This window comes from Electrophorus electricus, chromosome 17, assembly GCF_013358815.1.
Source record: "Electrophorus electricus isolate fEleEle1 chromosome 17, fEleEle1.pri, whole genome shotgun sequence".
NCBI lineage: Eukaryota > Metazoa > Chordata > Actinopteri > Gymnotiformes > Gymnotidae > Electrophorus > Electrophorus electricus.
The window spans coordinates 4,427,111-4,451,804 of record NC_049551.1 but is presented as its reverse complement, the minus strand read 5'-3'; the positions used below and the strand labels follow the sequence as shown (position 1 = coordinate 4,451,804).

Below are 24,694 nucleotides of genomic sequence, written 5' to 3'. Positions count from 1 at the left end.
ACATACACAGATATAACAATATCCACATTGTGTTGCAGTCAAATGATAGACAGTATGACTTTGTTCTGCAAAATAGTGAAAGAATAGAAGCTGGTATTAAGATTTAGCCCATACTTGCTTAAGAAACTGGTGACTCCTTGATAAGGTTAAGACACTGGTTTTAAAAGAAAGAAGCCAGCAAACAAAAGTGTTGCTCCGTGAAACACAAATTGTATGCAGTTTTCTTTTACCAACTGAGTGAGAGATAAATGATTACTGGAGAGCATCTGTGCTTATTGATAGGACTATCCCCAACCCCCTTTACAAAATCATATGGTCTGGATCAATTGTTTCAATTAAAAAGAGTTCACCATCTTTTTTCCTTTTCTTTTTTGGGGCACATGAAAGGAAAGCGCTCTCACACTTTCCGTTCGTCCAATATGGTTCGGTTGCGGCTCAGAGCTGAACCGCGTGTGCAAATGCGACATCCGGAGTGTGGGAAAGCAGGAAAGCAGGCAGCCAGCCGGGGCGGCTCTAGGGCGCCACCACTGCTACTGCAGGTAGCGGTACACTTTGAAGCAGTGGTTCCCAGAGTCAGCCACCACCACATGGCCGTCAGAGGTGAGGGCCAGGCCCTGGGGCCCATACAGTGGGTCTGCAGAAGTGTTGATGTAGGACAGGAAGGATCCTGAGCTGTCGAACACCTTGATGAACGAAAGAAATCCAGGCATTGATGTGGAGTACTGAAAATAATGTGCTTTACACGATTATGAGCAGTAAAAACGTTTTTTTTTGCTGTTGGAACAGATAGAAGGCTTTGACGCCACTATGTGTGGGCTGTAACCTGGGCACATATCAGTGAAAGCAACTATTTAATTAATCAAATAAAGGATTTTCAATTGTTTGAAAAGTAGAGTGGCTTTGAGCACCTGCAGTTTGTATAACGATGTGCAATGACAGTGCATTTCTGCTTTTCTAACATACTTTTAACCCTGCATTTTTTCCACAACACATCATGGCCTTTGCCATGACGATCATTTTACAATTGTTCTGGAGTCCTACTTCTTTCTATTGCTTTGAGGCTGTATGCGAGGTGCGCGTCACCTGTATCCTGCTGTTGCCCCAGTCTGCGACAATAACATTGCCGTTAGCATCCACAGCCACGCCCGTGGGGGCATTGAACTGTCCGTTGCCTTCGCCATGGGAACCAAATTTGAAAAGGAACTCCCCATCTGCGCTGAACACCTGAGTGAAGAACAGAGGTTTCACCATCACACTCTGCATCAGAGCACGGGGACCGACACATCTGGCTCAGCCAACATGTTCTGCACATTTGACTGTCTAAAACAGATGCAGGCTTACTTTAACAGAGTGGTTATGGAAGTCTGTCACTATGATTTCATTCTTGTTGTTGACAGCCACAAAGTGTGGACCTGTAGAGACATATGGCGGATACAAATCAGGAATCAGCACGTATGTCATTTGACTGGAGCAGGATCCTTTGAGTAATCAATAATCTCAAAATATATAGCAAATCAGTAAAAAAAATAAAATAAAATAATTGTCCTAAAATTTTCAGTGCAGGCATTCGACACTTCCTGACAAATCAGAAGTTTCAATAATCACTGTAAATCTTAGGAACAAAATCAATCATTCTATGTTAAATTCATGTGAAGCCCCCCCCCTTCAAAAAAAAAAAAAAAAATTTGATTCTGCAATGAAAATGCATGACAGAGAATCACTTTATTAGGTACACCTACCCTACATCTGCACATAACAGGCTGCTAAACGTATTAGTCATTAGTAAGCTGTAACCTACCACTCCGGGCAGTATTATACTCTGAAGTCAGTTGACTGGCTGTACTGGAGTCCACTACTCTAAATATGCTCTCTCAATCTTTAGTAGTCTCTTTGGTGAATGACCCGATGTTGACCAAAGGATGTGTGTGAACTGGGGGTGTTTAATAAAGGTGTTTTAAGTTCAAATGCACTTTTAAATATTCATTTATCAAATACAATTGAATACAGCATAAAGATGTTTGCATTTATATATACACATACTCAAGATAACCAAGCATAAGGCACAATTGTGCAGAGAGCAAGACCAGTTACCTCAGTCAATAACTTCTAAGCACCTAGAACTGAATGAAAAAAAGACTAGCAGCCAATAGATATGGCTATAGGGTAGGTGTACCTGCTAATTTGGCAACTCATTATAACATTTGCAACCAGTTTCCAATCAACAGTTAATTAAATGTCACGGTCATCTTACAGTAGCTGGGGACGAACGTTACACAGCACGCTGCATACTTACTGAACCCAGGGCCAGATTTACTAAGCTTTTGCTCCAGTGCAAAGTTTGCACCACTTTTTTCTAAAAGGGACAGGGGACAAAAACAGAAAAAAGGGGTAAGGTCAGAAATGAGGTGGAAATGAAGCAACGCAGGGGGTCTCCTTCTGCAGTATCCCAGACAGCAGCGCAAAGAGGCGGAGAATGCGTGGAGAGCAGCATTTGGCGTCTGCAGTGGGCGTGGGAGGGCAGCAGGCCCCAGCCATAGAGCTCAGCTAGGGGCAGGAAACGGGAAGATTAAATGGCAACATAAGCAGGAAATGACAGCAAGCAAAAGGGGTTAATAAGATAACCAAGCGTCGGGAAATCCTTAAGACATAAGTTATCCACGTGCTTCCTCTCCATGCTCACAAATAGAGATTGAGGATGCGACAATAAAATCTAGGAATTCTTTCTTTCTTTCTTCACCCTTAAAGCTGACTTAGAGTGCACAGTAATGGCACCAAAGCCAGAAGTTGAGTCTAAAAGAGTCACAGACAGACTCATAAATAAGATTTTCAGCGAGCAGCTATGTGGTTGAGGAACACAGAGGAGCACAGGACAGAGGTCTTACTACATTCTTTACACACTGAAACCGAAGCCTGGGTAAATCTGGCCATTAACATGTACTCAGCTTTAGCCTTCAGTATCTTCGCAGATGTGGTCCGGTCAAAGCCTGTACTCCATAAAATAGAGAGTTGGATTTTTGGTCAGAGATTAAGGTTAATCCTAGGCCACATTGAACTTGAACTCGGGATTCTCTGTTAAACAATTTTTAGACCATGACTTTGTTTAACCCATGTCCATAAAATACAAATAAACATTTCTAAAATGTTTTTGTTTTCTATACAACACAACTTGTTATTAGGTATTACAGTATGCAGCTTTAAATAGTCAGTGGAGTTATTTGTCTATATAGCATTCCCTAGTGGCTCGAAAGGATTCTCTGCATTCTGCTTCACAGAGTTTTGAATTTCAACAGTGTGTCTGTGTGTGTGTTATGTGAAGCTAGCACTCAAGACCACAGCAGATCAAACACTGCGAAAGGTGTCCGTGAATTAGGCAGGTTATGAAACAACAAGCCATCACAGCGCAACAGGGGGCGATAGGCTCAGATGAGCTTCAACCATTAGTACAAGCGATGCAAAACCACACTCCCACCCAACACACACACACACACACACACACACACACACACACACACACACACACTTCCATCCAACAAAAGCCCACCCAACATATGCCCACCAAACACATACACTCACATACACACTCCCACCCAACACACGCAAAACAGCACCACCATCTCGATTTAAATATGGACCCACAACAACAAACAATAGACCCACTAAAGCTCTACATAATATTGGGCGTTGCATCTTAACCAGCTTTTGGCTGCTTCGCCCCACTACCTGCAAACTGTCTGTCCGAGGTGCCCCTGGCGCCAAACTTTGTGACCAGTTTGCCGTTGGACTGGAAGATGAAGACGCAGCATGCCTTGTTGTCCACTGCAATGATGTGGCCATTGCGGTCCATAGCCACGCCCTTCGGTCCCATCAACCTGCCTGCCCCGATCTTATTCTGAGCACAGAGAGAGCAGAGGACAGAGGGTGTGGAGCTCCCACTAGACGCAGGCAAGTACGCGAACGGATGTTCTCAAAATCAAGCTTTCTGCACATTAGATAGCATCATCAACATATACAAAAGCTCAGAGATAAAGGGACAAGACAAGCATTCTTTGACAGGGTGCTCGGAGGATCTAACTCTAGCGTAAATCTCCTCTACGTTAACTTTGCATTTAACTTTTTGATTAATCTGGGCCCTAGTGATCTTGTCGGCGGTGCGCTAGCACTCCTCACCTTAAACTTCCCATCCGGAGAGAAGATGCTTATCCAGCGGTTGTCATAGTCCGCTACGATGATGTCCCCGTTCGTGTCCACGGTCACCCCCGTAGGCCTCTGCATCTGGCCTGGTGAGCGTCCTCGGACGCCAAACCTCAGTTTGAACTGCCCATCATTAGTAAATACCTACACAGGCAGAGACGTACAACCACATTAGGACCTGGTCAAATTACACTCATGTTTTGTAGAATGTGTACGTTTCACTAACGTTTCCCTCTCACGGTTCCCTACAGTCCTTTACATTCCCTACATGGTGGTGCTGTTTGAATGCAGTGAAATTGGCAAATAAGCCAGAGCCACCTGTATGCACTGGTTGTTGCTGTCTGCCACCACCACTCTCCCGTTGCTGGAGGTGGAGATGCCTTGGAGATTAGTGAACTCGCCTTTCTCCCGCCCTCTCGTGCCTGGGACAGAGTGACCCAATGTGAAAACACCACCTACCACTGCCTGCACAGGCATTTTAACCTAATCCCAAAACCTGAAATCCTCAACTTTCTTCAAAGCTAACTACAAACGCCAGATGTTGCTTTTGGTTGTGCAATACAAAAAAAAAAAGAACAAAAAAAAGACCTGCACTGCCAAGTGTCTATTGTCTAATGCCCTGCAAAAAAGAGCTATAAGTACACTAGTGGAATAGCCTGAAATCTGTTTTCTGCACTGAATGGTTTTAGTCTTACCTACTCTGTAGATGAGCTCGTCCTCAATGGGGTTCTCCTTCTTCTTGGTAGTGCTGTACATGCTGGAAGGCCTGCGTACAGCCTTCTGTCTGATGTGCCCTCCGGTCCCGCTGGGCGACTTCACCCTCCTCTTCACATCGTCAGGCGACTGGGGCACGTCGGAGGGCTTGATGGCGCGCAGGCGAAAGGGGCTTCCCCTCACGGGCTGCCCGTACAGCAGCAGGGCGAAGGAGTACTCGCCCTCAGAGCGGAGCGTGTAGCCCACCTCATACGTGCCATTTTTGTTGTCAGCCACCTCCACGTCAGCCGCCCGCCCGCCGTCGGCCGGTGTGATCTCCGCGCGCAGCGCCGCATTACCCGTGCGCACCAGCTCGCCGTCCCGGTCCTTGGTGGTGACGGTGACAGCGACAGGCTGGCCCACCACGGCGTGCCGGAGGCCCTCGCCCGTGGCCACGCTGGTGTGGCTCACGGCGCTGGTGGTGAGCAGCGCGCCCAGGTTCTGGATGGAGCGTCGCAGACCCTCAGTCTCCACCTGGCACTGTAAGTGGGCGTTCTCGTGCGGCCGCTCGGGGAAGTCGTGGCGGGCGAGGGCGCCCACGCGCTCGCCCATCTGCTTCTGCACCAGCAGCACCTCGGCGGCGCTGCCGTGGCTCAGCGCCTGCTCCGTGAAGCTGCAGCTGGTCTGGATGTTCTCCCGGCCCTGCTGCAGCGCAGCCAGCTGGGCCTGCAGCACCTGCATGCGTATACGACAGGCGCAGGCACACACCGGCTCAGAGTGGTTCGGGATCACTATCGTTTTACCAAAACTCTTTCATCTTACACAGCAAGCTGCAGGCTCTACACACAAACACACCCACACCTTAGATCACCTTACACATTTTGAAGGTGGCTTTTTTTAAGATACCTGTGTTCACCTGCAACAGTACTGATAGGATCATTAACTGCCATTTTACTGACAATTCAGCGGCAAGTTTCATAGATCTCGTTACTCCTCGTCCTCCTCTCACCAGCAGCCTAGTGGAACATTTTACTTGGGATTTAACTTAATGAATGCAGCAACACTGTAGCTCCGCTCAAAACCAACATGTTTCTGCACATTTTAAAGACCCCTGGAAAAACTCTACCATTAAAAATCAAAAGACACTGCAGGAAAGTGGAATGAAAATGGACACACAAAGCGTACAGTCCACTATGACATTGATTAAATTTAAACTGAAACTGGAGCTATCAAGATGAAATGGCTTTTACCACAACTGGTTAACCACAAACTCATTGAAAAGGTAGCATACAATATTATCTAAATTCTAGCTGCTTAAAGGCAGTATTGCAGTCTGGGTTTCAGGTTCTTCATATCAAAGAATCTGCATTTCTTAATGTTCTTAGTGAACCAAGACACAGGTAACTTGTGTTTTTTTTTTTTTAGATCTCAGTCGAAAACAAGGGGTTATTTTATTGTTTACACAACTGGGTTGGTGTCTGTTTTAAATTGGTTTCAGTGCTACCTGAGGAACTATGAATATTGTGCTGTACATAGAAATTGTACCCGTCAAGGTTCAATCCAGGGACCAGTACTATTTTAATCTATACATGCTACCGATAAATTAATAAATACAAAATTTCCTTCCATCAGTATACAGACTAGCTTCTGACCCTGAAAGGATGTTTGATTCCCTAGAGCAGTGGCATTCAAATCAGCCCCTCAAAACCAAATCTGGTCGGGATTTTGTAATTCCTTGTAGTTGATTAAATGATTTATGTAACTGGTCACTGTGTTGTCACAGCTGACTCTTAGTTAAAGGAAGAAAGGAAAATCTGTAGGACTTACAGGTTGAGGACGGTGATTTGAATACCCCTGCTCTACAGGATATCATATCCTGAATGTGTCAATCTTCTGCAGCTAAACAAAGACAAAACTGAATTTCTTATTACTGGGAATGGGAAACTGGGAAACCTTGCACTGGTACACCTACAGACTCTATCTGTGAAGCCTAAACTCGATCTCAAACAGCTGCGTGTGATTTTCAACAACTTGTCTGGACTGCTGTAAAGCTCTAGCTTCTGGCCAAGTACTCCACCACTAACCTTCAAGTAGTCCAAAATTCTGCGCTAAGAATTTTGACAGGCATGAGAACGAGGGAGTAGTGAGGATAACGGAGGACATGCAGGTGATTGGTGTGAAAGAGGAAGATGCAGAAGACAGAAAGAAATGGAATCAGATGATCCGCCAGAGAGACCTCAACTGGGAATAGCTGAATGAAGATAAGAATGAGCGAGTATGTTGCTCTTGCCCTTAGACCGTTGCATTGGCTGTGCCTGTTCAGATTAGCTGTTAATTAACCTTTGACTCCTGTACTTTATTTTCTGTTTTAGATTTTAGCTTTTACTTTGATTTAACTTTTTTTGCTTTTGTATTTTTATATTTTATATCTTGTGTTATATTTTGCTATATATTTAATATATTATTATCCTAATTAATTCCACTGAATTACCAGTGTATCTATCTTTCTCTAATGATCTTTGTAAACTTTGTTTTTAAAAGTGCAATATAAACAGAGCTTATTACTAATTTTATTATTACACCTACCATCACGCAATGCTGTTCATGTTTCACTTCAAAGCCAGTTGTAAGTTTATTTCAACTGTTCACTACTTGCTCATCTTAAGTACAATGCATATCTCAAACAATCCAGAAGAGGGCACTCATACACTTTTACACGGTCTGTCTACGGAAACACTATCCTGGTATCTAACTACAGAGGTTTATTGGAATGTATAAGCTAGCCCTACAGTGACTCTATCACCAGTCACATCCTGTGTATAGCCTAGGCCCACCAATCACACAGTCTGACAGCTAGGCATGGGGTGTGTTGATCTGCAGTGACACTACAGTGCGAGAGCAGAGCTGCGACAGACCTTCTGCTTAGAGCTGCAAATATTGTCCAGGTCGGCAATGAGGGCAGCCTTCCGCTGATGCAGCGCCCGCTCCAGCTCCTCAAACGCTCCGCTGATCTCGTTCACTGCTTCGTTCTTCCGCTCCATGAGCTGTCTGGAGATCTCGCTCACCAGCTCGATGGCCGCCGCCAACTGCGGCAGTCTGCCAAAGAAACGCACACGGGTCTTAGGGAGTGCTGATCCATGTGCTATGAAATAGAGCCACTACCCGCTAAGAAATAAAACCTCAAAGGATCGTTTTCACCTGCTAGTCATTTACAATAACTTTAGAATAGCATAGTACACAGGTCAGTGTTTGGTAGGATGACAGGATTCTGGCAGATTAAACATTTATTCGTGAAACAGAATTATTTCATTGTACTAAAGTGAGTGGTACTAAACACCGAGTCGGCTTACACAGATACACAATCTCTTTTCCTCTGGAGGAATTTCCTTCCCTACAAAGAGGGGTTTCAAAAGAGTTTGCCTGTAAGGAAGCGTGCTACCTGTTGCGGATGGCATCCAGCTGGCTTTTCAGGGCTGCTTTGTGCTGCTCCAGAACATCCCTCAGCGGCACAGTGACATGCTCTCTGTGCTCCCCCTCCGTGCAGTCCAAACACATAGCCGTTTCACATGATTCGCAGTAAAACTCCATCACCTGCAGAGGGCACAAGAGAGCATCCCTACTATTCACCATCATGTGATGGTGACAAAATGATCCCAAGTCAAAGGAACATTAAATTACGTGCACAAGCAAGATTGCCCCCCAGCAGTAACAGTAACAGCTTTTTATAGAGCGTGAAGAGAAGTCTCATCCTAGGTAGCTGAGCGAGCATAGAATCAATTTATATAGATTTGCAGTTTGGAGACAAATGTAGGATTTTTATATCCATAAACCAGACCCTGCTGGTTGCGAAAACAGAGAATTATAAAGATGTCCTCCTGTACTGTGTGATGTGTGTATCTAATCTTGGATCTCTCTGTTGCTGCATTTTAGCCTTTGAGATGACTGAAACCAAAGATCCCAGATGATTTAGGAACAGTCCTGGAAGACGCATCCATGACAGTCAGGGTTGTTATTGGTCATTTCATGGTTTAGAGGCAAATAATTCAAACAAAAGCACTTTTTTTGCTGGTTTTCTTCCCTGGTCCTTCCAGTTTTCCAAATCAGCTTTCTGACTCCGTGCTTCACTAGGTTCTTTGCTGGTAAGGATCTTACCGTGCCCTGGTGATTGGGGCATGACAGGGGTTTCCCAGCAGCAGCAGCGCTGACCGACTCCAGCATGCTGCAGGCCTCAGGACGGGAACATTCGGGATCTCTCTGCAGTACCTCCATCAGGTTGGTGATGAAGAAGTTATTCTGCAGCGCCGCCACGCCCTTCTCGGGTAGAATGGAGGTCTGTCGGCACACCGGGCAGGACAGCGTCAGCGACTGTGGAGGGATGTAGTTCTGTAAGCACCTGCAAGACAAGGGAGGGGACCACACAAAGGACATTTATAAGGGTCGGAAAGGAAGGTCGGAAAGGATACGGCATTCAGAGACAGAGACGGAGAGAGGGGTAGAGGGGATTGTAGAGAAGTGAAAGAGCATCAAAGCGTGAAATGAACGCAGTGTGTTGACTCAGGCTCAGAGGGAGGCCAACCAGCCTGCTCTCAAAGTGCGGTATCAGAGCAGGAGAAATGGCTCTTGGCATACAACAGCTATTCATGCTAGTTCCTCTCACTATGCCACAGTTCCTGCTCTTCTGGACATCGAGACTACTGGAGCCTGTGTACTGATCCATAACTATGGAACTGGCCAGAAGGACTTGTACAACTAAGGGAAGGAAACAAGTTTTTTTGGGGTTTTTTTAGTACAAGTCTACTGTAGCGTCTACAGGATCAGAACACTCCCCAGGCAGGACTCAACATAAAACATTTGGACAAGGGAATGAAGCACTTAGATAATTACATGTGAACTGACTGAAAACCAAACACATTCAAGACTGCTGTAATCCAGCGTTAAACTGCACTGCATCATTAGCCATATTAACATTATCATAATTAATCCAATAAGGAAGGAAATAAATAAACAAGCAAAGAAATAACTAACCATGTATTTTAAATAAATCATGGCGCAGAGTCACTGGCTGTAGAGGTGATGTACTTTCAGATCCACTGCACAGTGTGGCTCTACGTTAAATTTCAGAAATGTCCTTTGCTGAACTCACAAGCAGGGCAGACAAGGAATGAACCACAGTGGTAATGGGCTACAGCATGCTCCAGTCTCACGCCCCTACAGGCCAAACCCCCCCTGTGGCCTTAGCTCATGGCTTGGAATTGATGCTTTTCGAAAAATGGGGTTTTTTTTGGTGTTTTTTTTTTTTATTTTTTAAGTGTAATTTTGTGGACATTCACACAATATTCTGTAACATTTGCAGTCAAAAATTCCAGTAGTGTGTTTCTAGTGAAACAACGCACACTTTGCCATTGTCTGCACTTATGGAATCACATGACGTTGCTGTGGTTTGATCTGAATACGCCCCTGGTGGTGCGCTCTTAATACTGACAGCGGGTACCGTTCCTGGGGAGATCTACTCCGGAAGTTTGGCTTAAGTGTGTAGGAAGGAGGCAGGCAGTACCGTTCACAGAAGGTGTGCAGGCAGGGCAGCACTTTGGGGTTGTGGTAGTGATCCAGGCAGATGCTACACACCAGGAACTGCTTGTCTATCTGCTGCACCACTGGACTCGTGCTGTCGGTCTCACGCTTCGCCATAGCAAAAGACATCCACTGAGGGGGACTGAGTCTGGAACACACCTTGTACTATAAAGACACCCAGACACAAAGACACATACGCACACAGAGTTAGGACAAAGTCCACCCGTAAAACAAATACTACTACAGAAAGTTGTTTCTGACCAGGTAGAAACTTGGATGAAGATGTTGGATGGGCGTTACTACAGCTTGTTCAAATGAGGTCATTAATGGCTCCAGAGCTCAGCTGTTCACCATCATTTGTTTGCCTCGTATGCCTGATCAGCGAGACCAGAGCCATTACAAGCTATTAAATCTTTGTTAATGGAGAACACTGAGGTCTCCTATATGACATGTTCCTCATTCCCTCATCCACACTGGAATTCCCATTCTATGATATTACCAGTGCTGCATTAGCTATTAGTCTCTTGTTCCGCTCCTGACGCCTCACAGCAACTGGCTCTGGTTGCATTCACCTTTCCGTGCTGTCATGCACCGGTCTCCACTCAGGGTTCGGTTTAGATTTCAGTAAACATAAAGCAGCTCCATGAACTAAGCTGGCGAGAGAATGAGAACAGGCTTGAATAACAGCACAGGCAAAGAAGGGAGAATAACACTTAAGAGTCCTTTCAAGTTTACAGTCACCCACTGAGGTCAAACAGAACCAGCTGAAGAATTACGCAAGGAGGAATATCACATGCAGATCAAGGGGGAAACAGCTTTAAGGAGATTTAGTCAAAATGTACTCAACACTGCTCATCATTCTACTCTGTCCTCTGTTAAGACCTCTCAGTAAAACACGTTAACTCCTAGTGGACATACAGAGCCTACGGAAACCTCTGTTTATAGTGATGAGTCAGCGCTTCAGGTAACTGTAGGGGTTTTCAACAGACCTCTTTGTTTTCCTGCAGCTTAGATTTGATCCAATTTAGCCAGACCCCCTTCCACAATATGAACATGGCCAAAGTACCAGTGGCTGAGACACTTCTGCTGTGACCTACAGGAGATGCCCTGCTTCTTTGCCATGGCATGCACACGCGTACACACACGCACATGGACGCACACACACATGCACATACACACACTTCCCTGACATTCACATGGATGACAGGTCACTGGTCCAAATGACCTGCTGTTGATGGAGTGTATCTGGTTCACATGTCCTGCTGCAGAAGCAATGTTTCTGGTTCACGTGACCTGCTGCAGAAGCAATGTTTCTGGTTCACGTGCCCTGCTGCAGAAGCAGTATATCTGGCTTGGCTTGGAGCCTGGCTCTGTAGAAGCAACCCTGGCGTTGTGTTGCCCTGCTGCTGTCTGTGCACTACAAACTTGTGGGTCACAGGCTGATTTGTTATTTCTACCTCCACCCTATTTCACCCCCACCCACACGCATCAGCCTCTGGCAGCACATCTGTCTTGTCACACAAATAAAGCCTTAAACCCTTGAGAGTGACCGGCAGGCTGGTCAGTCTCTTCATGTGTTTTGCCTTCACCACACCCCCTGCCCAGCTACCCGTTCTCTCCAAGGTCCTCCACCCGACGTTTTTATGACGGGCAGTGTTTAGGACAGCTCTGTCCCCAACATCCGCATCTCCCTGCAGTGCTCTCGGACGCTTATACCCGTGCATGATCTGGGCACTGGCTTTCAAACGAGATGGACGCACGAGTGCCGCATAAGGTCCGTGCGATATCTAAACACCACCCCCCACCACCACCACCACACTTTTGATGTGATGATGCATGGAGACTAAAATAAGACAGGGCTCTCACAGCTTGGGGGTGAGAAGGGGTCAGATGCCTCCGTAGTTGGCTGGGAATTGTGGGATGCCATGCTGAGAAAAGGGACATGGATACTGCGATGAGCAATTTTCTGGATTAGGCATGGAGTGGACACAGTACACACACACACACACACACACACACATATACACACACACATACACACACACTCACACTCACACACTCTCACACACTCTCACACACTCTCACACACAGACACACACACACTCACACACTCACACACACACACACACACAGGGTAGTGTGCCACTGACTAGCTTTGCATGTGCACTAATCAATTGTCCCAATCAGGAATTTCTGAGATAGTAGTCACTAAGAAATGCACATATTCATGTTTTACGAGGTCTTGAACCAGTACTGCAGTTACTGGTTACCGTTATGCCACCAAAACCCCAGTCGTCAGTCCCTTTCGCAGTGGGGCTCTGAGGTGTCCTTTCAATCTGAGTTCGTTCCGATATATGAACCAAACCCAAAGACAAACTCGCACTGTTCGGGGTGCAAAGCAACATGGCGTTTATATGCAGCTGCTGAGGAATCCTACTGGTCAGGCCAGCTGCTGGCGGCCATGACCCAGAAGCAGCCTGGCCCCGTCAACACGGAAAGGCTGCGTGATTTATAAAAGGGAATTTATAAAAGGGAATGCATTTTGCCACTAACCCTGGCCTACATCCTTCCTTATTGTGTACAAACAGCACCTGTATGTAATCTCATATCAACAAAGCTGATTTAATTCCAAGGAGATCCGGATGACGCGCTCAAGCGTACACATGCGTGCATTGCTCTGCTCGAAGCTCAGATTATACCGCAGAAGCTCAGTCCCTCCCCTCCTTCGGACTGATCAGTTAGCCCCCATGAATTTGGTTTTGAACTTCATTTGAACCTGGTCTGGTTCTGAACACAGCACACACAAGTAAGACAACGGTTTAAGTAATTCAGAGTGTGTGTGTGTGTGTGTGTGTTGGCATGTCTCTTTGGAGTGGACTGCCCGTGTCATGGTCTTTCTGTATGTTCCAACGAAGCTCAAACGTCACATGAAGGAAACGGTATTAATAAGGCTTGCCAGCACCCTGTAAAGGAGCTGTCCCCGAGAATGGAAGACCTGTAACAACAGCATTCTTCAGAACCCTAGTCATAGCCCTGCAGTCTACCGAGAAGCAGAGAAGCAAAGCCCCCCCCCCCCACACACACACACACACACACACACACACACACACACAGCAGGCATTAGCACAGACACAGGAAAAGCGAAAACTCACATGCACAAGCAGTTTGGAGAGATCTCAGGCGGGCTTCATTGCTGCTTCCCGTGCTGGGATTGTCAGACGGGCCCAATGCCTGAACACCACCACAGATCCTCTGTCTAGCTCGCGTTTGCTCCCTACGCACCCAGAGCTCGGCTCCGTGCGTCTCTCCCTTCCCTCTGCCTGCCTGCCTGTCTCTGTCAGTCTGTGTCTGTGTCTCTCTCTCTCTCTCTCTCTCTCTCTTTCTCTCAAACACAGCTGTGATGTCACAGAAGGGCCAGAGGCTAGGTCTGAAGCCACACCCTCCCCAGCCTGCTATACGCCGGCACCGAATCCACGCCCACTGCTCTTCCCTTAAGCTCTTCTCCCATTGGCTAGGTAGCAGGATCCTGCTGAAAGCATGGATTGCCTCAGAGGCTAACAATTCCTACATGACAAACTGGGTGGGGTGAAAGTCTGAGAGGGAAAATGGAGAGAGACAGTTTGGCAAAAAAATTATAAATGCCTTGGTCAGTCAAGTGTTACTGTTCATTACTACATGAGCTCAGCTAAAACAAAAGGAACATGTTTACATTTACAGCATTTATCTGAGGTTTTTATCCAAAGCGACTTACAATTACAAGTGAATACCATTTGAGGGTTAAGAGCCTTGCACAGGGGCCCAACAGTGGCAATTTGGCAGCGGTGGGGCTTGAATTAGTAATCTTCAGATTATTAGACAAGTACCTTAACCACTGAGCTACCACTGCCCCTATATTGGTGTCTGACAGATGAACATTTGTGACGTGAAAAAATTAAGAACCTCTACTGGTTGACAGGTCCCAGTGCCAGGAAAATTAACTTCCCCATGACAACAGAGTGCTGCATTGGGTGCAGCCCAGCCAGGGTATACGTGGACCAGAGCACCAGACCTCCTGCTTTAGAAGAGGGCAAAGCTTCTCCCAGTAGCACAAAAAGCCACACATTCCCACTGTAGTGGTGAAAGTCTAATCAGTGTAATTCTAAACAAGAAGAACAGATTACCACCTTACACATATTTATTTCATGTGCGGTAATCTGACATCAGAGCTAGACTATATTAAATTCACCATGGTAATGTTCATCACCCTTCCGTACAGCTGTAAAGATTAAATGCATATGAAAAAGTTTACCATTAATCTCACTTATGACTTTTTAAATCTTCGCTAACCTCATTAAACAGAACTGACATGAGCACGCAGTTCATTTAAAAACCATTTCAGGCAATAAACGCTGCTTAACACGATGTGAGGAGCGGGGCAACATCAGATTAGATTAGACTCCGCAGTGGTCCTACTGTATACAACCTGTGCTCTAGTATTTATATATACAGACATGTACTGTATAAATAAGACTCATTCCACCTTTCTTTACAAGCTAATATTAATGCAGTAAATGGTAGAGCTGCAAAACTGTAATCAGTCTAATTCTAACAAGAACAGATCATCATGACCATATTATATATATATATATATATATATATATATATATATATATATATATATATATATAAAAATGTGTGAATCTGACATAGCAAGGGGTAGGCAAGGAACAGCAATCAATCACTGTTTAAAGTGTGGGATTGAGCTCTAGGGCTTAACGTGTGGGATTGACTCTACCGCTCTATGCAGTGGTGTCCTGTTCCCACAATCACACCCACTAACAGAAATATCCAGTTTTGCCCAGTTTTACCATGGTGTGTGTGTGGTAGATGGCCTGCACAATCTTGCATAAGCCTTCGTAAAACGAACCTTTATATAATGGTCCGAGGAAAAGGGTGAGGAGAGGTTTATCGTCATTGCAAATATTTGATGCAGCAACACGTGCACTAATCCCTTTCGCCTTGATAAACCCGTTTCTGCAGGAAATGTATGCATGGAGCACAAAGCTTTATGTCCATCTATGACATTGGCCCCAGGATATTCGCAGAGTGATGCTATATTGTGGAAGACGAATATTCCCTCACTCAAGGAGGCCTAGACGTCACTCTGCACTGCAGTTCAGGAAATCGCCTACTGAAGCAGAATTCCGGCTCGCGACCAATCCGCTCGGCTCAGAGGAGAAACGCAAGTCCGGCTCGCGATCAGCCCACTCTGATCAGATGGAGTACCCAAGCTTCTCCACTTACATAACCTTGTGTCACAAAGATCACAATGGGGAAAGTGACTCAACCGCATGTAGGATGTGTCAAGATATAAGGACACAGGGTAAGGAGGTTGGGGAGTGGGAGGAGCAGAGAGGTGGAGCACATCCTTGGTGGCATACTCAAGAACATATTCTAGTACATATTCTTGAGCATCTTAGTAGTTTCTTTCCATGGTCTTCGTGGTTATATTTTATAAGTCATTACAGGGATTTTGGTATTTTATGAGTGATCAACCACTGATCAAGGAAAGCTGATTGATTCACATTCTTTGTTCACATTCAACGGAATAGTTTATGTATGGTATATAGTATACTTGAACACATTCTTAGATGTATACTTCTTCAGAAATAGAAGTGAGTATCCACAGCACCTTGAAATAGGTAAAAGCAGATGCAAGTCGCATTGTGACTTCCTGACATTTCTTGGCACCAGTTAAACACTAAGCACGCACAGCATGTCAGTAAGGTGGTAGGGCCAAAGAGGCAGGCAAGACCTATGAAGGCTGTGATGGCTGGCATCTGCACGACCCCTGCGTTCATGGTCTGACTCTGACGCTTGTGCACAAGCCCTGTGCACAAGGCCTAACTGACGCATGTGCACGAGGCCCACACCTGAACAAGATTCCAGGTCCTGAGAGCAGTACAGGCACTTCATGGCCTATCCATATGTCTCTGTCTCTCTGTCTGGCCTTCCATCCCAGGGTAAATATTCCTGAAGGAAAAACGCATGTTGCAGAGTAAACATGATGGTCCAGAAATAAACCCGTCCTTTAAACAGCTGTGTGTGTGACCAAGGGGAGGGCTCCCCACCCCCAAACACAAACAAACTGCAAATCCTTCGTCGCAGAGCTCCCGCGACTTGTTCTGCCACGGCTCCCAACTGCAGCGCGGACCCGACCTGCACTTCCTCGAGAAGGTTCAGGTTCCTCGCTCTGAGGTTCAGGACCAAGGCAGGTGGAACACTTTTCTTCCCTCTGATGGTTGTGGGGATTAGCTAAGAGCCACATCTACAAGACCTGCATGATTGTTGTTTAAACCCAGAGAAGAGCTGGGGATGGAAACACGAGACGAAAAACATCAGACGCAATTTTTTGTTGTTTTCTCGAGTTGCTCGCAAAAGGCTGCAGAGGTGGCTTGCGCTGTGCAACTGCACAAAACAAACAGAGACGGCCGTGCCATGCACAACCCCGGCAGGATTTTACAGCATGCTAATGATGAAGTCGATTAGCCATGGAAAATGATTTGGGTGTTGGCCATTACTTCGCTTTACCCCCAAGCAACCCCTGCTCCAGCCTGCAACCGCCTGCAGTGCAGGAAGTAGCCCAACCCTTTCATTAATCCCTCTCCCTCTGCTGACATCCACTTCAGATCAATGAGGGCGCATCGACAGCCTGCAGAGACTCTAGAAAGAGCACCATTTGCATGGCAGCCTTTTGCAACAGTCTGATCCGGAACAGCGTAAATGCACAAGGCTAAAGGCCAGAAGCATGAGGCAAGGAATCCACAAAGCCTTGGACACCTGGGAATGCACATCAGAGCCCGAGCTCACAAAAGAGGAGACTGGTGGAGAACACCCCCCCACCCACCCCACATGCCTTCCTGAGGAGCGGCGTGCTGGACCAAAACGCCCAGACACTCATACTCAAATCTGCACACAGATGCATGCAATACACACCGGACCAAATACACAGTTACTCGTTCAAGCACCCATGGTCAGACCCAACGGACGGGACCGCACGCACACGCACGCGCACACACACACACACACACACACACACTCACTCATGTGAGAAGACCCAACTCAACTGCAGTTGTGCAGTCTTACTAGATATGCTTGCCTACTTTAAATTGATCTCCTGTAAATTGAAAGACAGGGAAGTATAAAAGCTATTTACAAGCCAGCTATGCAAGTCATGCCTCAAACCAGTTCTAAAGGCATTCTGAAGCAATCAAAGGATTAGCCTTTTCAAATTAGTTTTAGAAGTTTCTTCAAACAGTCAGGAAACATTCCTTTCCTGTATTTTCTTGTATATCTTCAGCAAATCTGTGAATGTGAGATTGAAAGCAAATTCATTTGAAGTTACTTTTGAAAAAGGCACAAACCTACAGTAACCTCAAAGAACCCGCACAGCTACAAGACCGTATACGTGCGTGGAAATCCTTACAGCACGCAACACTGCAAGATATTGGATCATGCCATGTTTTGACATGGTATGTACAGACTGAAAATATTAGGATTAACTTTAACCTCGGTGTATGGAATTATGCTACCCTTCACAATAATCCTCACTATTGATCCTCCAGGCCCTCGAGGACACAGTATTGTATCCTAAATCTGACACAAGAACTATGGACGTGACAGAAATGAACCACACCTAGCCACCATGGTTCTGTTAATTTCCCAGAAGTATTCACATGTGAAAATGCCTCTCAAACACACTCTTCCCTGCAGGGCTGACCAACAGCCTCTACACCTAGCAGTCTCAGGCATACACCTGTCAATCAAACGGCATGGTCTGAGATGGGCCAGTCATTAACAGTCATTAACATCTCCATGCCAAGAAATAAACAAACTAACGGCAAGGGTATCGACACCCACCCTTCCAGAGAGTTGACATTAAGGATTTGGGAACACTGAGCAACAGGGCAAAATATGATTCATGAATATGATTTTTGAATGAATGAGAAATGGCATCAGAGACCCACAAACCTTCACACAGAGGTCAAACCATGAAGACTCAGAGATTTATCACATGCCCTTACACGGTCAAGCTTCCCACATTAACAGCAGACTAAACCAAGTACACAAAACAATATGACCATGAGAAGGCCATTGGAGCTCCACTGATGAGATTCTTATGGGTTCTCCGTCAGTCTCATTTAGATACCATTCCCTGTCACCAGCCCCCTCAAATGATGACCTCACACTGACATCATGAGAAGGAGTCACATGTCTCAGTCTTTAAAGCCACCTTGCGGCAATGCAGGGACACACAATTCGCATACATTAAAGAGAAGATTCATCCATCACCCAGTCCAGTGAGTGTGTGTAGAGGACTTATTTTGCAGTAGCTGAGGGGGGGTGATATGGTCAGTAGCTGACCCCTAACCCCCCCACTTCCTGCTTATGCTTTGTGTTGGTCCCACATTCCTCTCTAGACACACGCACACACACCCACATAGTACACACAGACCCCCCCCACACACACACAGACACACAAACACACACACAGGCTACACGCACAGTCTCACCACCCTTCTGAGATCCCTCCTAGCAGCCCAGCCCAGATGCACCAGTGTTCAACCCTTCAGGGCTGACTAATGTACCTCACAGAGTATTTACAGCTGCCAAGATGTCTAGCTGCTGGGAAAACGCTGGGACAGATGGGCGTCATGTTCCTTATGAGTACTTTGGCATTTTCCATTTGATAACAAGAAATGGGAAGTGTGCAGTTTCTGATGCAACATGTTTTGCCATCACCAGAAGCCTCCAGCGCCACACTTGCATTATCAGTGGACAAACCACAAAATCAGATCAAAGGCACAGCATGAGCATCTGTCCAAAGGTCAAAGGCAAAAGTACACATGTGAAACTGTGTATTTGACAAGAGCCAAGCAATTCCCCGTGTCTCTACACAGAGACATCACTGAATCTCACATGCACACACGCGCAATCACACGCATGCATAACTTCCCTTATGCAGACAGAGAACATACACAAATACAGCTATATAGCAATATACATAGCTCTGTAAACACATATATGTACTGCACATGCACTTCAAACACACCCACACACAAATTTGAGTTTCCACACATGATTAGATTTTGTGTCTGACTTAACATATTAGGTCCGTCACCTCTTTGATAACAGATTATACTGTAATATTGTAATGTATTTGTGAACTATTTGACAGTAATTACAGAGTATGGTCAATGGACAAAGGTTGTCTGTTAAAGGAATTTCAGGCTCTGAGAGAACACAGCCACAGTTGATAGTGATGTTAACATCACACAGTTTTCCTCTGCACCTCTGCCTCGACTCCCTCTGTTTTGCATAAGCAGGCAGAGGCAGCACAGGGTGGTCAGGGGGTGCAGTGCCTGTGGCAGGTATCTGCACTGTTGGCACCGTGTGTCAACCAATACACACCACCCAGGGATAAATAGGGAAAAAACGTAAAGTGGGGGAGACGCAGGCTGGAACAAATGGAAAAAGAAAGGATGGGGTAGCAGAGATCACTAATTGCATGGTGACATAATCCAGGCGGACAGGAGAGAACGTGGGGAAGCTCCCCAGTGCAGTACTCACGTGAGCTTTCGCAGAGAGAGAGCGCGTGAGCGGAAGAAGAAAAAAGCAAGACAGGGTTCAGGGCAGCGTCAGCGCGAACTTCCCAACACGCGGCCGGCCATCCTGACAGCTCTGCATCCCAGGAAGTTTTCGGAAAGCCGAGCGGGGAAACGCAGATCGCAGGAAGCGGAGACAGACAAAGCAGAAAAGGAGAGGAGCCGAGAGGCAAGCAAGCGGCAGGTCGTGAGCGAGGGAGAGCGCGCGCGCACGCATGTGTGTGTGTGTGTATGCGAGAGAGAGGGGGGGGAGGAAGTAGTGGGAGCATATTGGTTCTCAAAAGAGGAGGGGGTGTGGACAGCCAATGCTGTACGCGAGGTGCAAAGTAGACGTAAAATGGCAGGGGGTAGAGAGAGAGAGAGAGAGAGAGAGAGAGAATGTTTCCTTTATGGGGGAGAAATTCCTGCCACAGGGGGATAATCTATTTCTCCCTCTCCAGAATTTGGACTGAAACACAAGCACTCCACATCCAACCAAACAGCAGATAGAAGGGAGGGAAGGGGGGCATGTCCTGAGCAGCCAGGGCGATTCCTCCGTGGCTCCAGCGTAGGATGGCACAGCTGAGAGATGGGCGCCTGCTCCCGGGACCCTGGGACCGGTCAATGGCTGCCCTTGTACGACGAGGGCGGATGGCATCTCTGCTGCCATCATGTGAGCCCCATTGTGAAAGGGCCTTTTGTTATCAGCAAGGCTGGGTGCGGGGGTCTAGCTCACCGGCATGCAAACTCAGACTCGGAAGAATAGATGCGAAGGGGGAGGAATGTTTGAGGGGCAGCAACACAGGGAGACGAGGGGTTTGATTGGCTGAGCGGGTGTTAGGCAACAGTGAACTGTGACTGGCCAGACAGGAGGAGCCTAAACACAGCAGGGACTAGGACGCAGACAGCATCGAAGCGGCCGCTCAGGGAGGCCAGGGGCAGGCGAGCCCAAAGTATGCCACACTTTCAAGACGAGCTAAAAATAGCCCCGTTGTCTAGCGGGGCCGACAGAGCGGAAGAGCGCATCTGTGCTGTGTACTGAGCGTCCGCGCCCACCCCGTCCTCCTCCGTAAGGTTGTGGAGAAACACAAACTGTGGCCAGCGTGAGGAGCGGAGGGTGGAGAGGGTGAGGCGTGAGCCATAAAGGAAAAGCATGCGTGGAGACTGTAGAGGGCGGGCCAGGCTCAGGCTCATGCCTGGATTTGATTGCACGAGGGAGCCATGTTGCCATGGAGACTGCATCCAGTGCAGCAGAGCGGATCCCAGATGGCTGCTGCCTCTTATCCTGCCCTCCCTGTCCGCCTGTCCATCTGTCTGTCTGTCTGTCTCCTAGTAGGCTAGCAGTTACCTACTAAAACATAGACCTGGTAGCCTCATATACATCTGCTTCACAAAGCCATCCCGAGAGAGAGAGAGAGAGAGAGAGAGAGATTCAAGACCACTCGAAAAATCCCCCGACTAGTACTTCATTTCCACGAGGAGTGTGCCAGTGTGACACTGCGTTTTTCCAGGGTTTCTCCTGCACACAGCTCACTACACACACTCTACGGTAGTCATAACACACCACAAACGCTTGCAGAGAACACTACACAAAAACTACATGTTTTAGGCTACTTTTACCACCATCATTGTGTGTGCATTCTACTTGCTGCTGCAGAATTATGGGCATGGATTGAGTTACCTTGATGTCTATTGATTTATATTGGGATTGAACACTGTGAAACTGGGGCTTCCCTTAAGAAATAACCAACAGACATATCTTGATGTCTTGGGTAGTTTTGCTGAATAGTGTATGAACTAGCCACATATGTGCTCATTTGTGAGGTAGCGGTTAAGCTCTCTGACTCATCACCTGGCACCAGCCCTAGTGCTACATAACAAGCACACATGAGCTGTGTTGCATGACATTTAATGCACTCGCATCAAGATGCCTTTTTTTTCCAACCACTTCCTGATATGCGAGAGCTCTGTGGTCACATGATGGGAGAAAGCTGAGGCTGGAATGGGCCTGTTGTAATTCTGAAGGAGTTCCAAAGTTCAATGCTCATTGTACTATCCATCTGTGGGTCAAAGTTCACTCCAGATAGACATAAGGAGAGTCAGACTTAGCACACAATGCATTTTCTCCTTCTGATTAAAGAGCATTTCTTAGCACACACTCTGGCTATAGTGCTCTACTAAAAACATACTCTTCTCTGGCCAAAGTGAACTTAAGCTAAAACAGTACATCACATTTTTCTGGTCAGTGTATTCTGCAGTAAATGGTGTTATATCAATTCCCAGAAAAGACATGCAAACATGCCGTGCACTAAAAAGGTTGTCGCGGAATACATCGTGTTTCCATCACATCCTCTCACAAGAAACAGTCCAGCAGTCTAAATGAGTTGCACAAGTGTTAACCAGGAATCAGATCATCATCATCATCATCATCAGAGCTGCTATTCGATACTATTCAAACTCATCTTAGCCAAGTTAAAGTCAGACATGGATTCTCAGTGGGTCTTATTTCACAAGTCCCCAGGGTTGGGGGCGTGGGGGTGGTGGAATGTAGGTTATGCCTTAACTGAGTCATTTCCACATGTTCCCCATCAAACAATACTCTGGACACAAACACTAATGCCCCATCTGTTCTTTGCTGCATCTAGGTTTACCTTCACTTCGTCTCTTCGAGCTGAACATTGAGTTTGGGTAAATAGGGCAGCTCATGACTATTCTGGAGAGAGATTATGATTAGGGAAAAAGAAAAAAACTAAGAGGGATTATGAAGAGGAAATACGACTAGAAAAATCATTTGTAACAATCATTTTTATAGAGTTTCTATTTGCGTTTGGTAATTGAGTTTCTCCAGCAAAATTGTAATTCGCATAAATCATTTAAGCAGTTACAAGCACACCACTTAAGGCATGTTACTGACCACGCAGTAAGTCCATTAAATGCCTCATCAGGGATTTAACATTTTACACACAAACCCCACTATAGCAAGTTTGAAAGTTTCAGACCCCAACTTACCCAATCATTTTGTCGATTGCGTCAAGCGTCAACAACGAGGTTCAAGTTCCCAACGGCAAGAACGTTTTTGAGTGATCTGTATACAAAAGAGATGCAAAAAGAGGGAAAGAAATAGCGACAGGAAACGTTATCAAGTGATCAAAACTTCGATCAGAGTTTAGTGTCTCACACATTCCCATGCACACTGCAATTGTTTTGCCAATTGCTTTTCTTTGATGACATCTAGTGGAAGATTTGATGAACTAGAAATACACCAAGTTGGTAACCAGTCTGATCGGGGTATCTTAGTTTACACTTTATTATGAACTAAGGCATCTCTGAAGAAAGCAGATTTTTTTTCTGTGAATTGTTCAGAATGGTATCTGAATCTCTGTAACAGTCTAGAAGCATTCAAAACATATGATGTATTTGCTGCCTGGGTTTCTTGGTAAACTGGGTCATAAAATCTATCACATTGGCAGTGGGGAAAAAGCATTCTTCATCTGTACTCTGAAGAGAGTCATATTTGCTGTTTTTTGTGAAGCTCAGGTTTAAGTGATTTATCAACAAAGTCAGTTACATCTTGGTTTTGGGATAACTCAAAACATAATTCAAACAATTCACAAGTAAAATGTTTTCCTTAGGAGGTTCTATTAAACACCACCCCCTTCAGGATAACACTGAATAATAGATTATTAATTTAAAAGACCTAGTTAAAAACAGAAAAGCATCATCTTAATGTTTACATACCTTTTATTACAACAGATATCCAGTTTTTATTGAAGTCTGCAGTACATAAGCTCTTAAAAGGAGTTCCCTCAAAGTTCTTCAGGTCTTCAAGAGATCTGGTGGTTCCAGGCTTGTTTCACTCTGATCCAGGTCAAGTCTCTCTCGTGCTCATGTTTGCCTCCCCTTCATGACAAGCATATGAAGTCGTGTACACACACCCCGTTCGAAAGCCAGATGCTTGACAGCTCAGCTTTGTGGTCAGGCAAATTTAGGTACAACCCCTGTGACCACATGCAGCCATTAAATACAGGCTGCTATGTACCTGGAGGCAACACACATTAAATTCAGACACTATGTGGATGTTCCAGATCTCATGTAATATAAATTTAAAAAGCACTTTAACCTTAAAAAGGTTCTTAAAAGATGGCAACATCTAAAGCCATAAATGTTGCACAGCTAGATTTTAGGATGTTAAAATAGGGACCACGCTGGAGGGAGCAGAAGCAACTGGGGGCGGATTTGTGCGGGAGCTGGGCAGATATGGGTCCTTCCTGAAAGAGGAGTCTGTGCGCAGCGACTTTTTCCAAGAGGGTATTATTTCACTGCACCACTGGCCAAGTGACAGCATGCTGTAAATAACACCATCTCCTAGGCAACAGGGCAAAGAGTCTCAGTTTCTACCCAACCACTGAGAGAGAGAGAGAGAGAGAGAGAGAGAGAGAGAGAGAGAGAGAGAGAGAGAGAGAGAGAGAGAGAGAGAGAGAGAGAGAGAGAGAGAGAGAGAGAGAGAGAGAGAGAGAGAGAGAGAGAGAGAGAGAGAGAGAGAGAGAGAGAGAGAGAGAGAGAGAGAAAAAAACACACATTCAGAACAGACCTGAAGCACATACAGAATAGGGAAC

At 46.0% G+C, this 24,694-nt stretch overlaps 1 protein-coding gene across 7 annotated transcripts; it reads right to left on the bottom strand.

Annotated features, from left to right (window-relative positions):
• Window positions 1–141: 141 nt before the first annotated feature.
• trim3b (tripartite motif containing 3b) lies at window positions 142–24,294 on the bottom strand. 7 transcript variants are annotated; one of them, XM_035535434.1, is made up of 14 exons: window positions 23,817–24,294; window positions 23,088–23,163; window positions 10,439–10,620; window positions 9,037–9,277; window positions 8,324–8,475; window positions 7,800–7,980; window positions 4,887–5,619; window positions 4,510–4,613; window positions 4,168–4,335; window positions 3,721–3,889; window positions 2,294–2,353; window positions 1,342–1,412; window positions 1,084–1,224; window positions 142–683 (listed from the first exon to the last, which is right to left on the bottom strand). In XM_035535434.1, the coding sequence occupies exons 3-14, from the start codon at window positions 10,582–10,584 to the stop codon at window positions 531–533; spliced, it is 2,319 nt and encodes a 772-aa protein (XP_035391327.1). In that variant the 5' UTR covers window positions 10,585–10,620; window positions 23,088–23,163; window positions 23,817–24,294; the 3' UTR covers window positions 142–530. The 7 variants fall into 7 exon arrangements, with proteins under 7 accessions (XP_035391327.1, XP_035391326.1, XP_035391325.1 ...); XM_035535433.1 differs by lacking the exon at window positions 23,817–24,294 and having other exon boundaries at window positions 23,088–23,177; XM_035535432.1 differs by lacking the exons at window positions 23,088–23,163; window positions 23,817–24,294 and adding an exon at window positions 20,065–20,308.
• Between the last annotated feature and the right edge of the window lie 400 nt (window positions 24,295–24,694).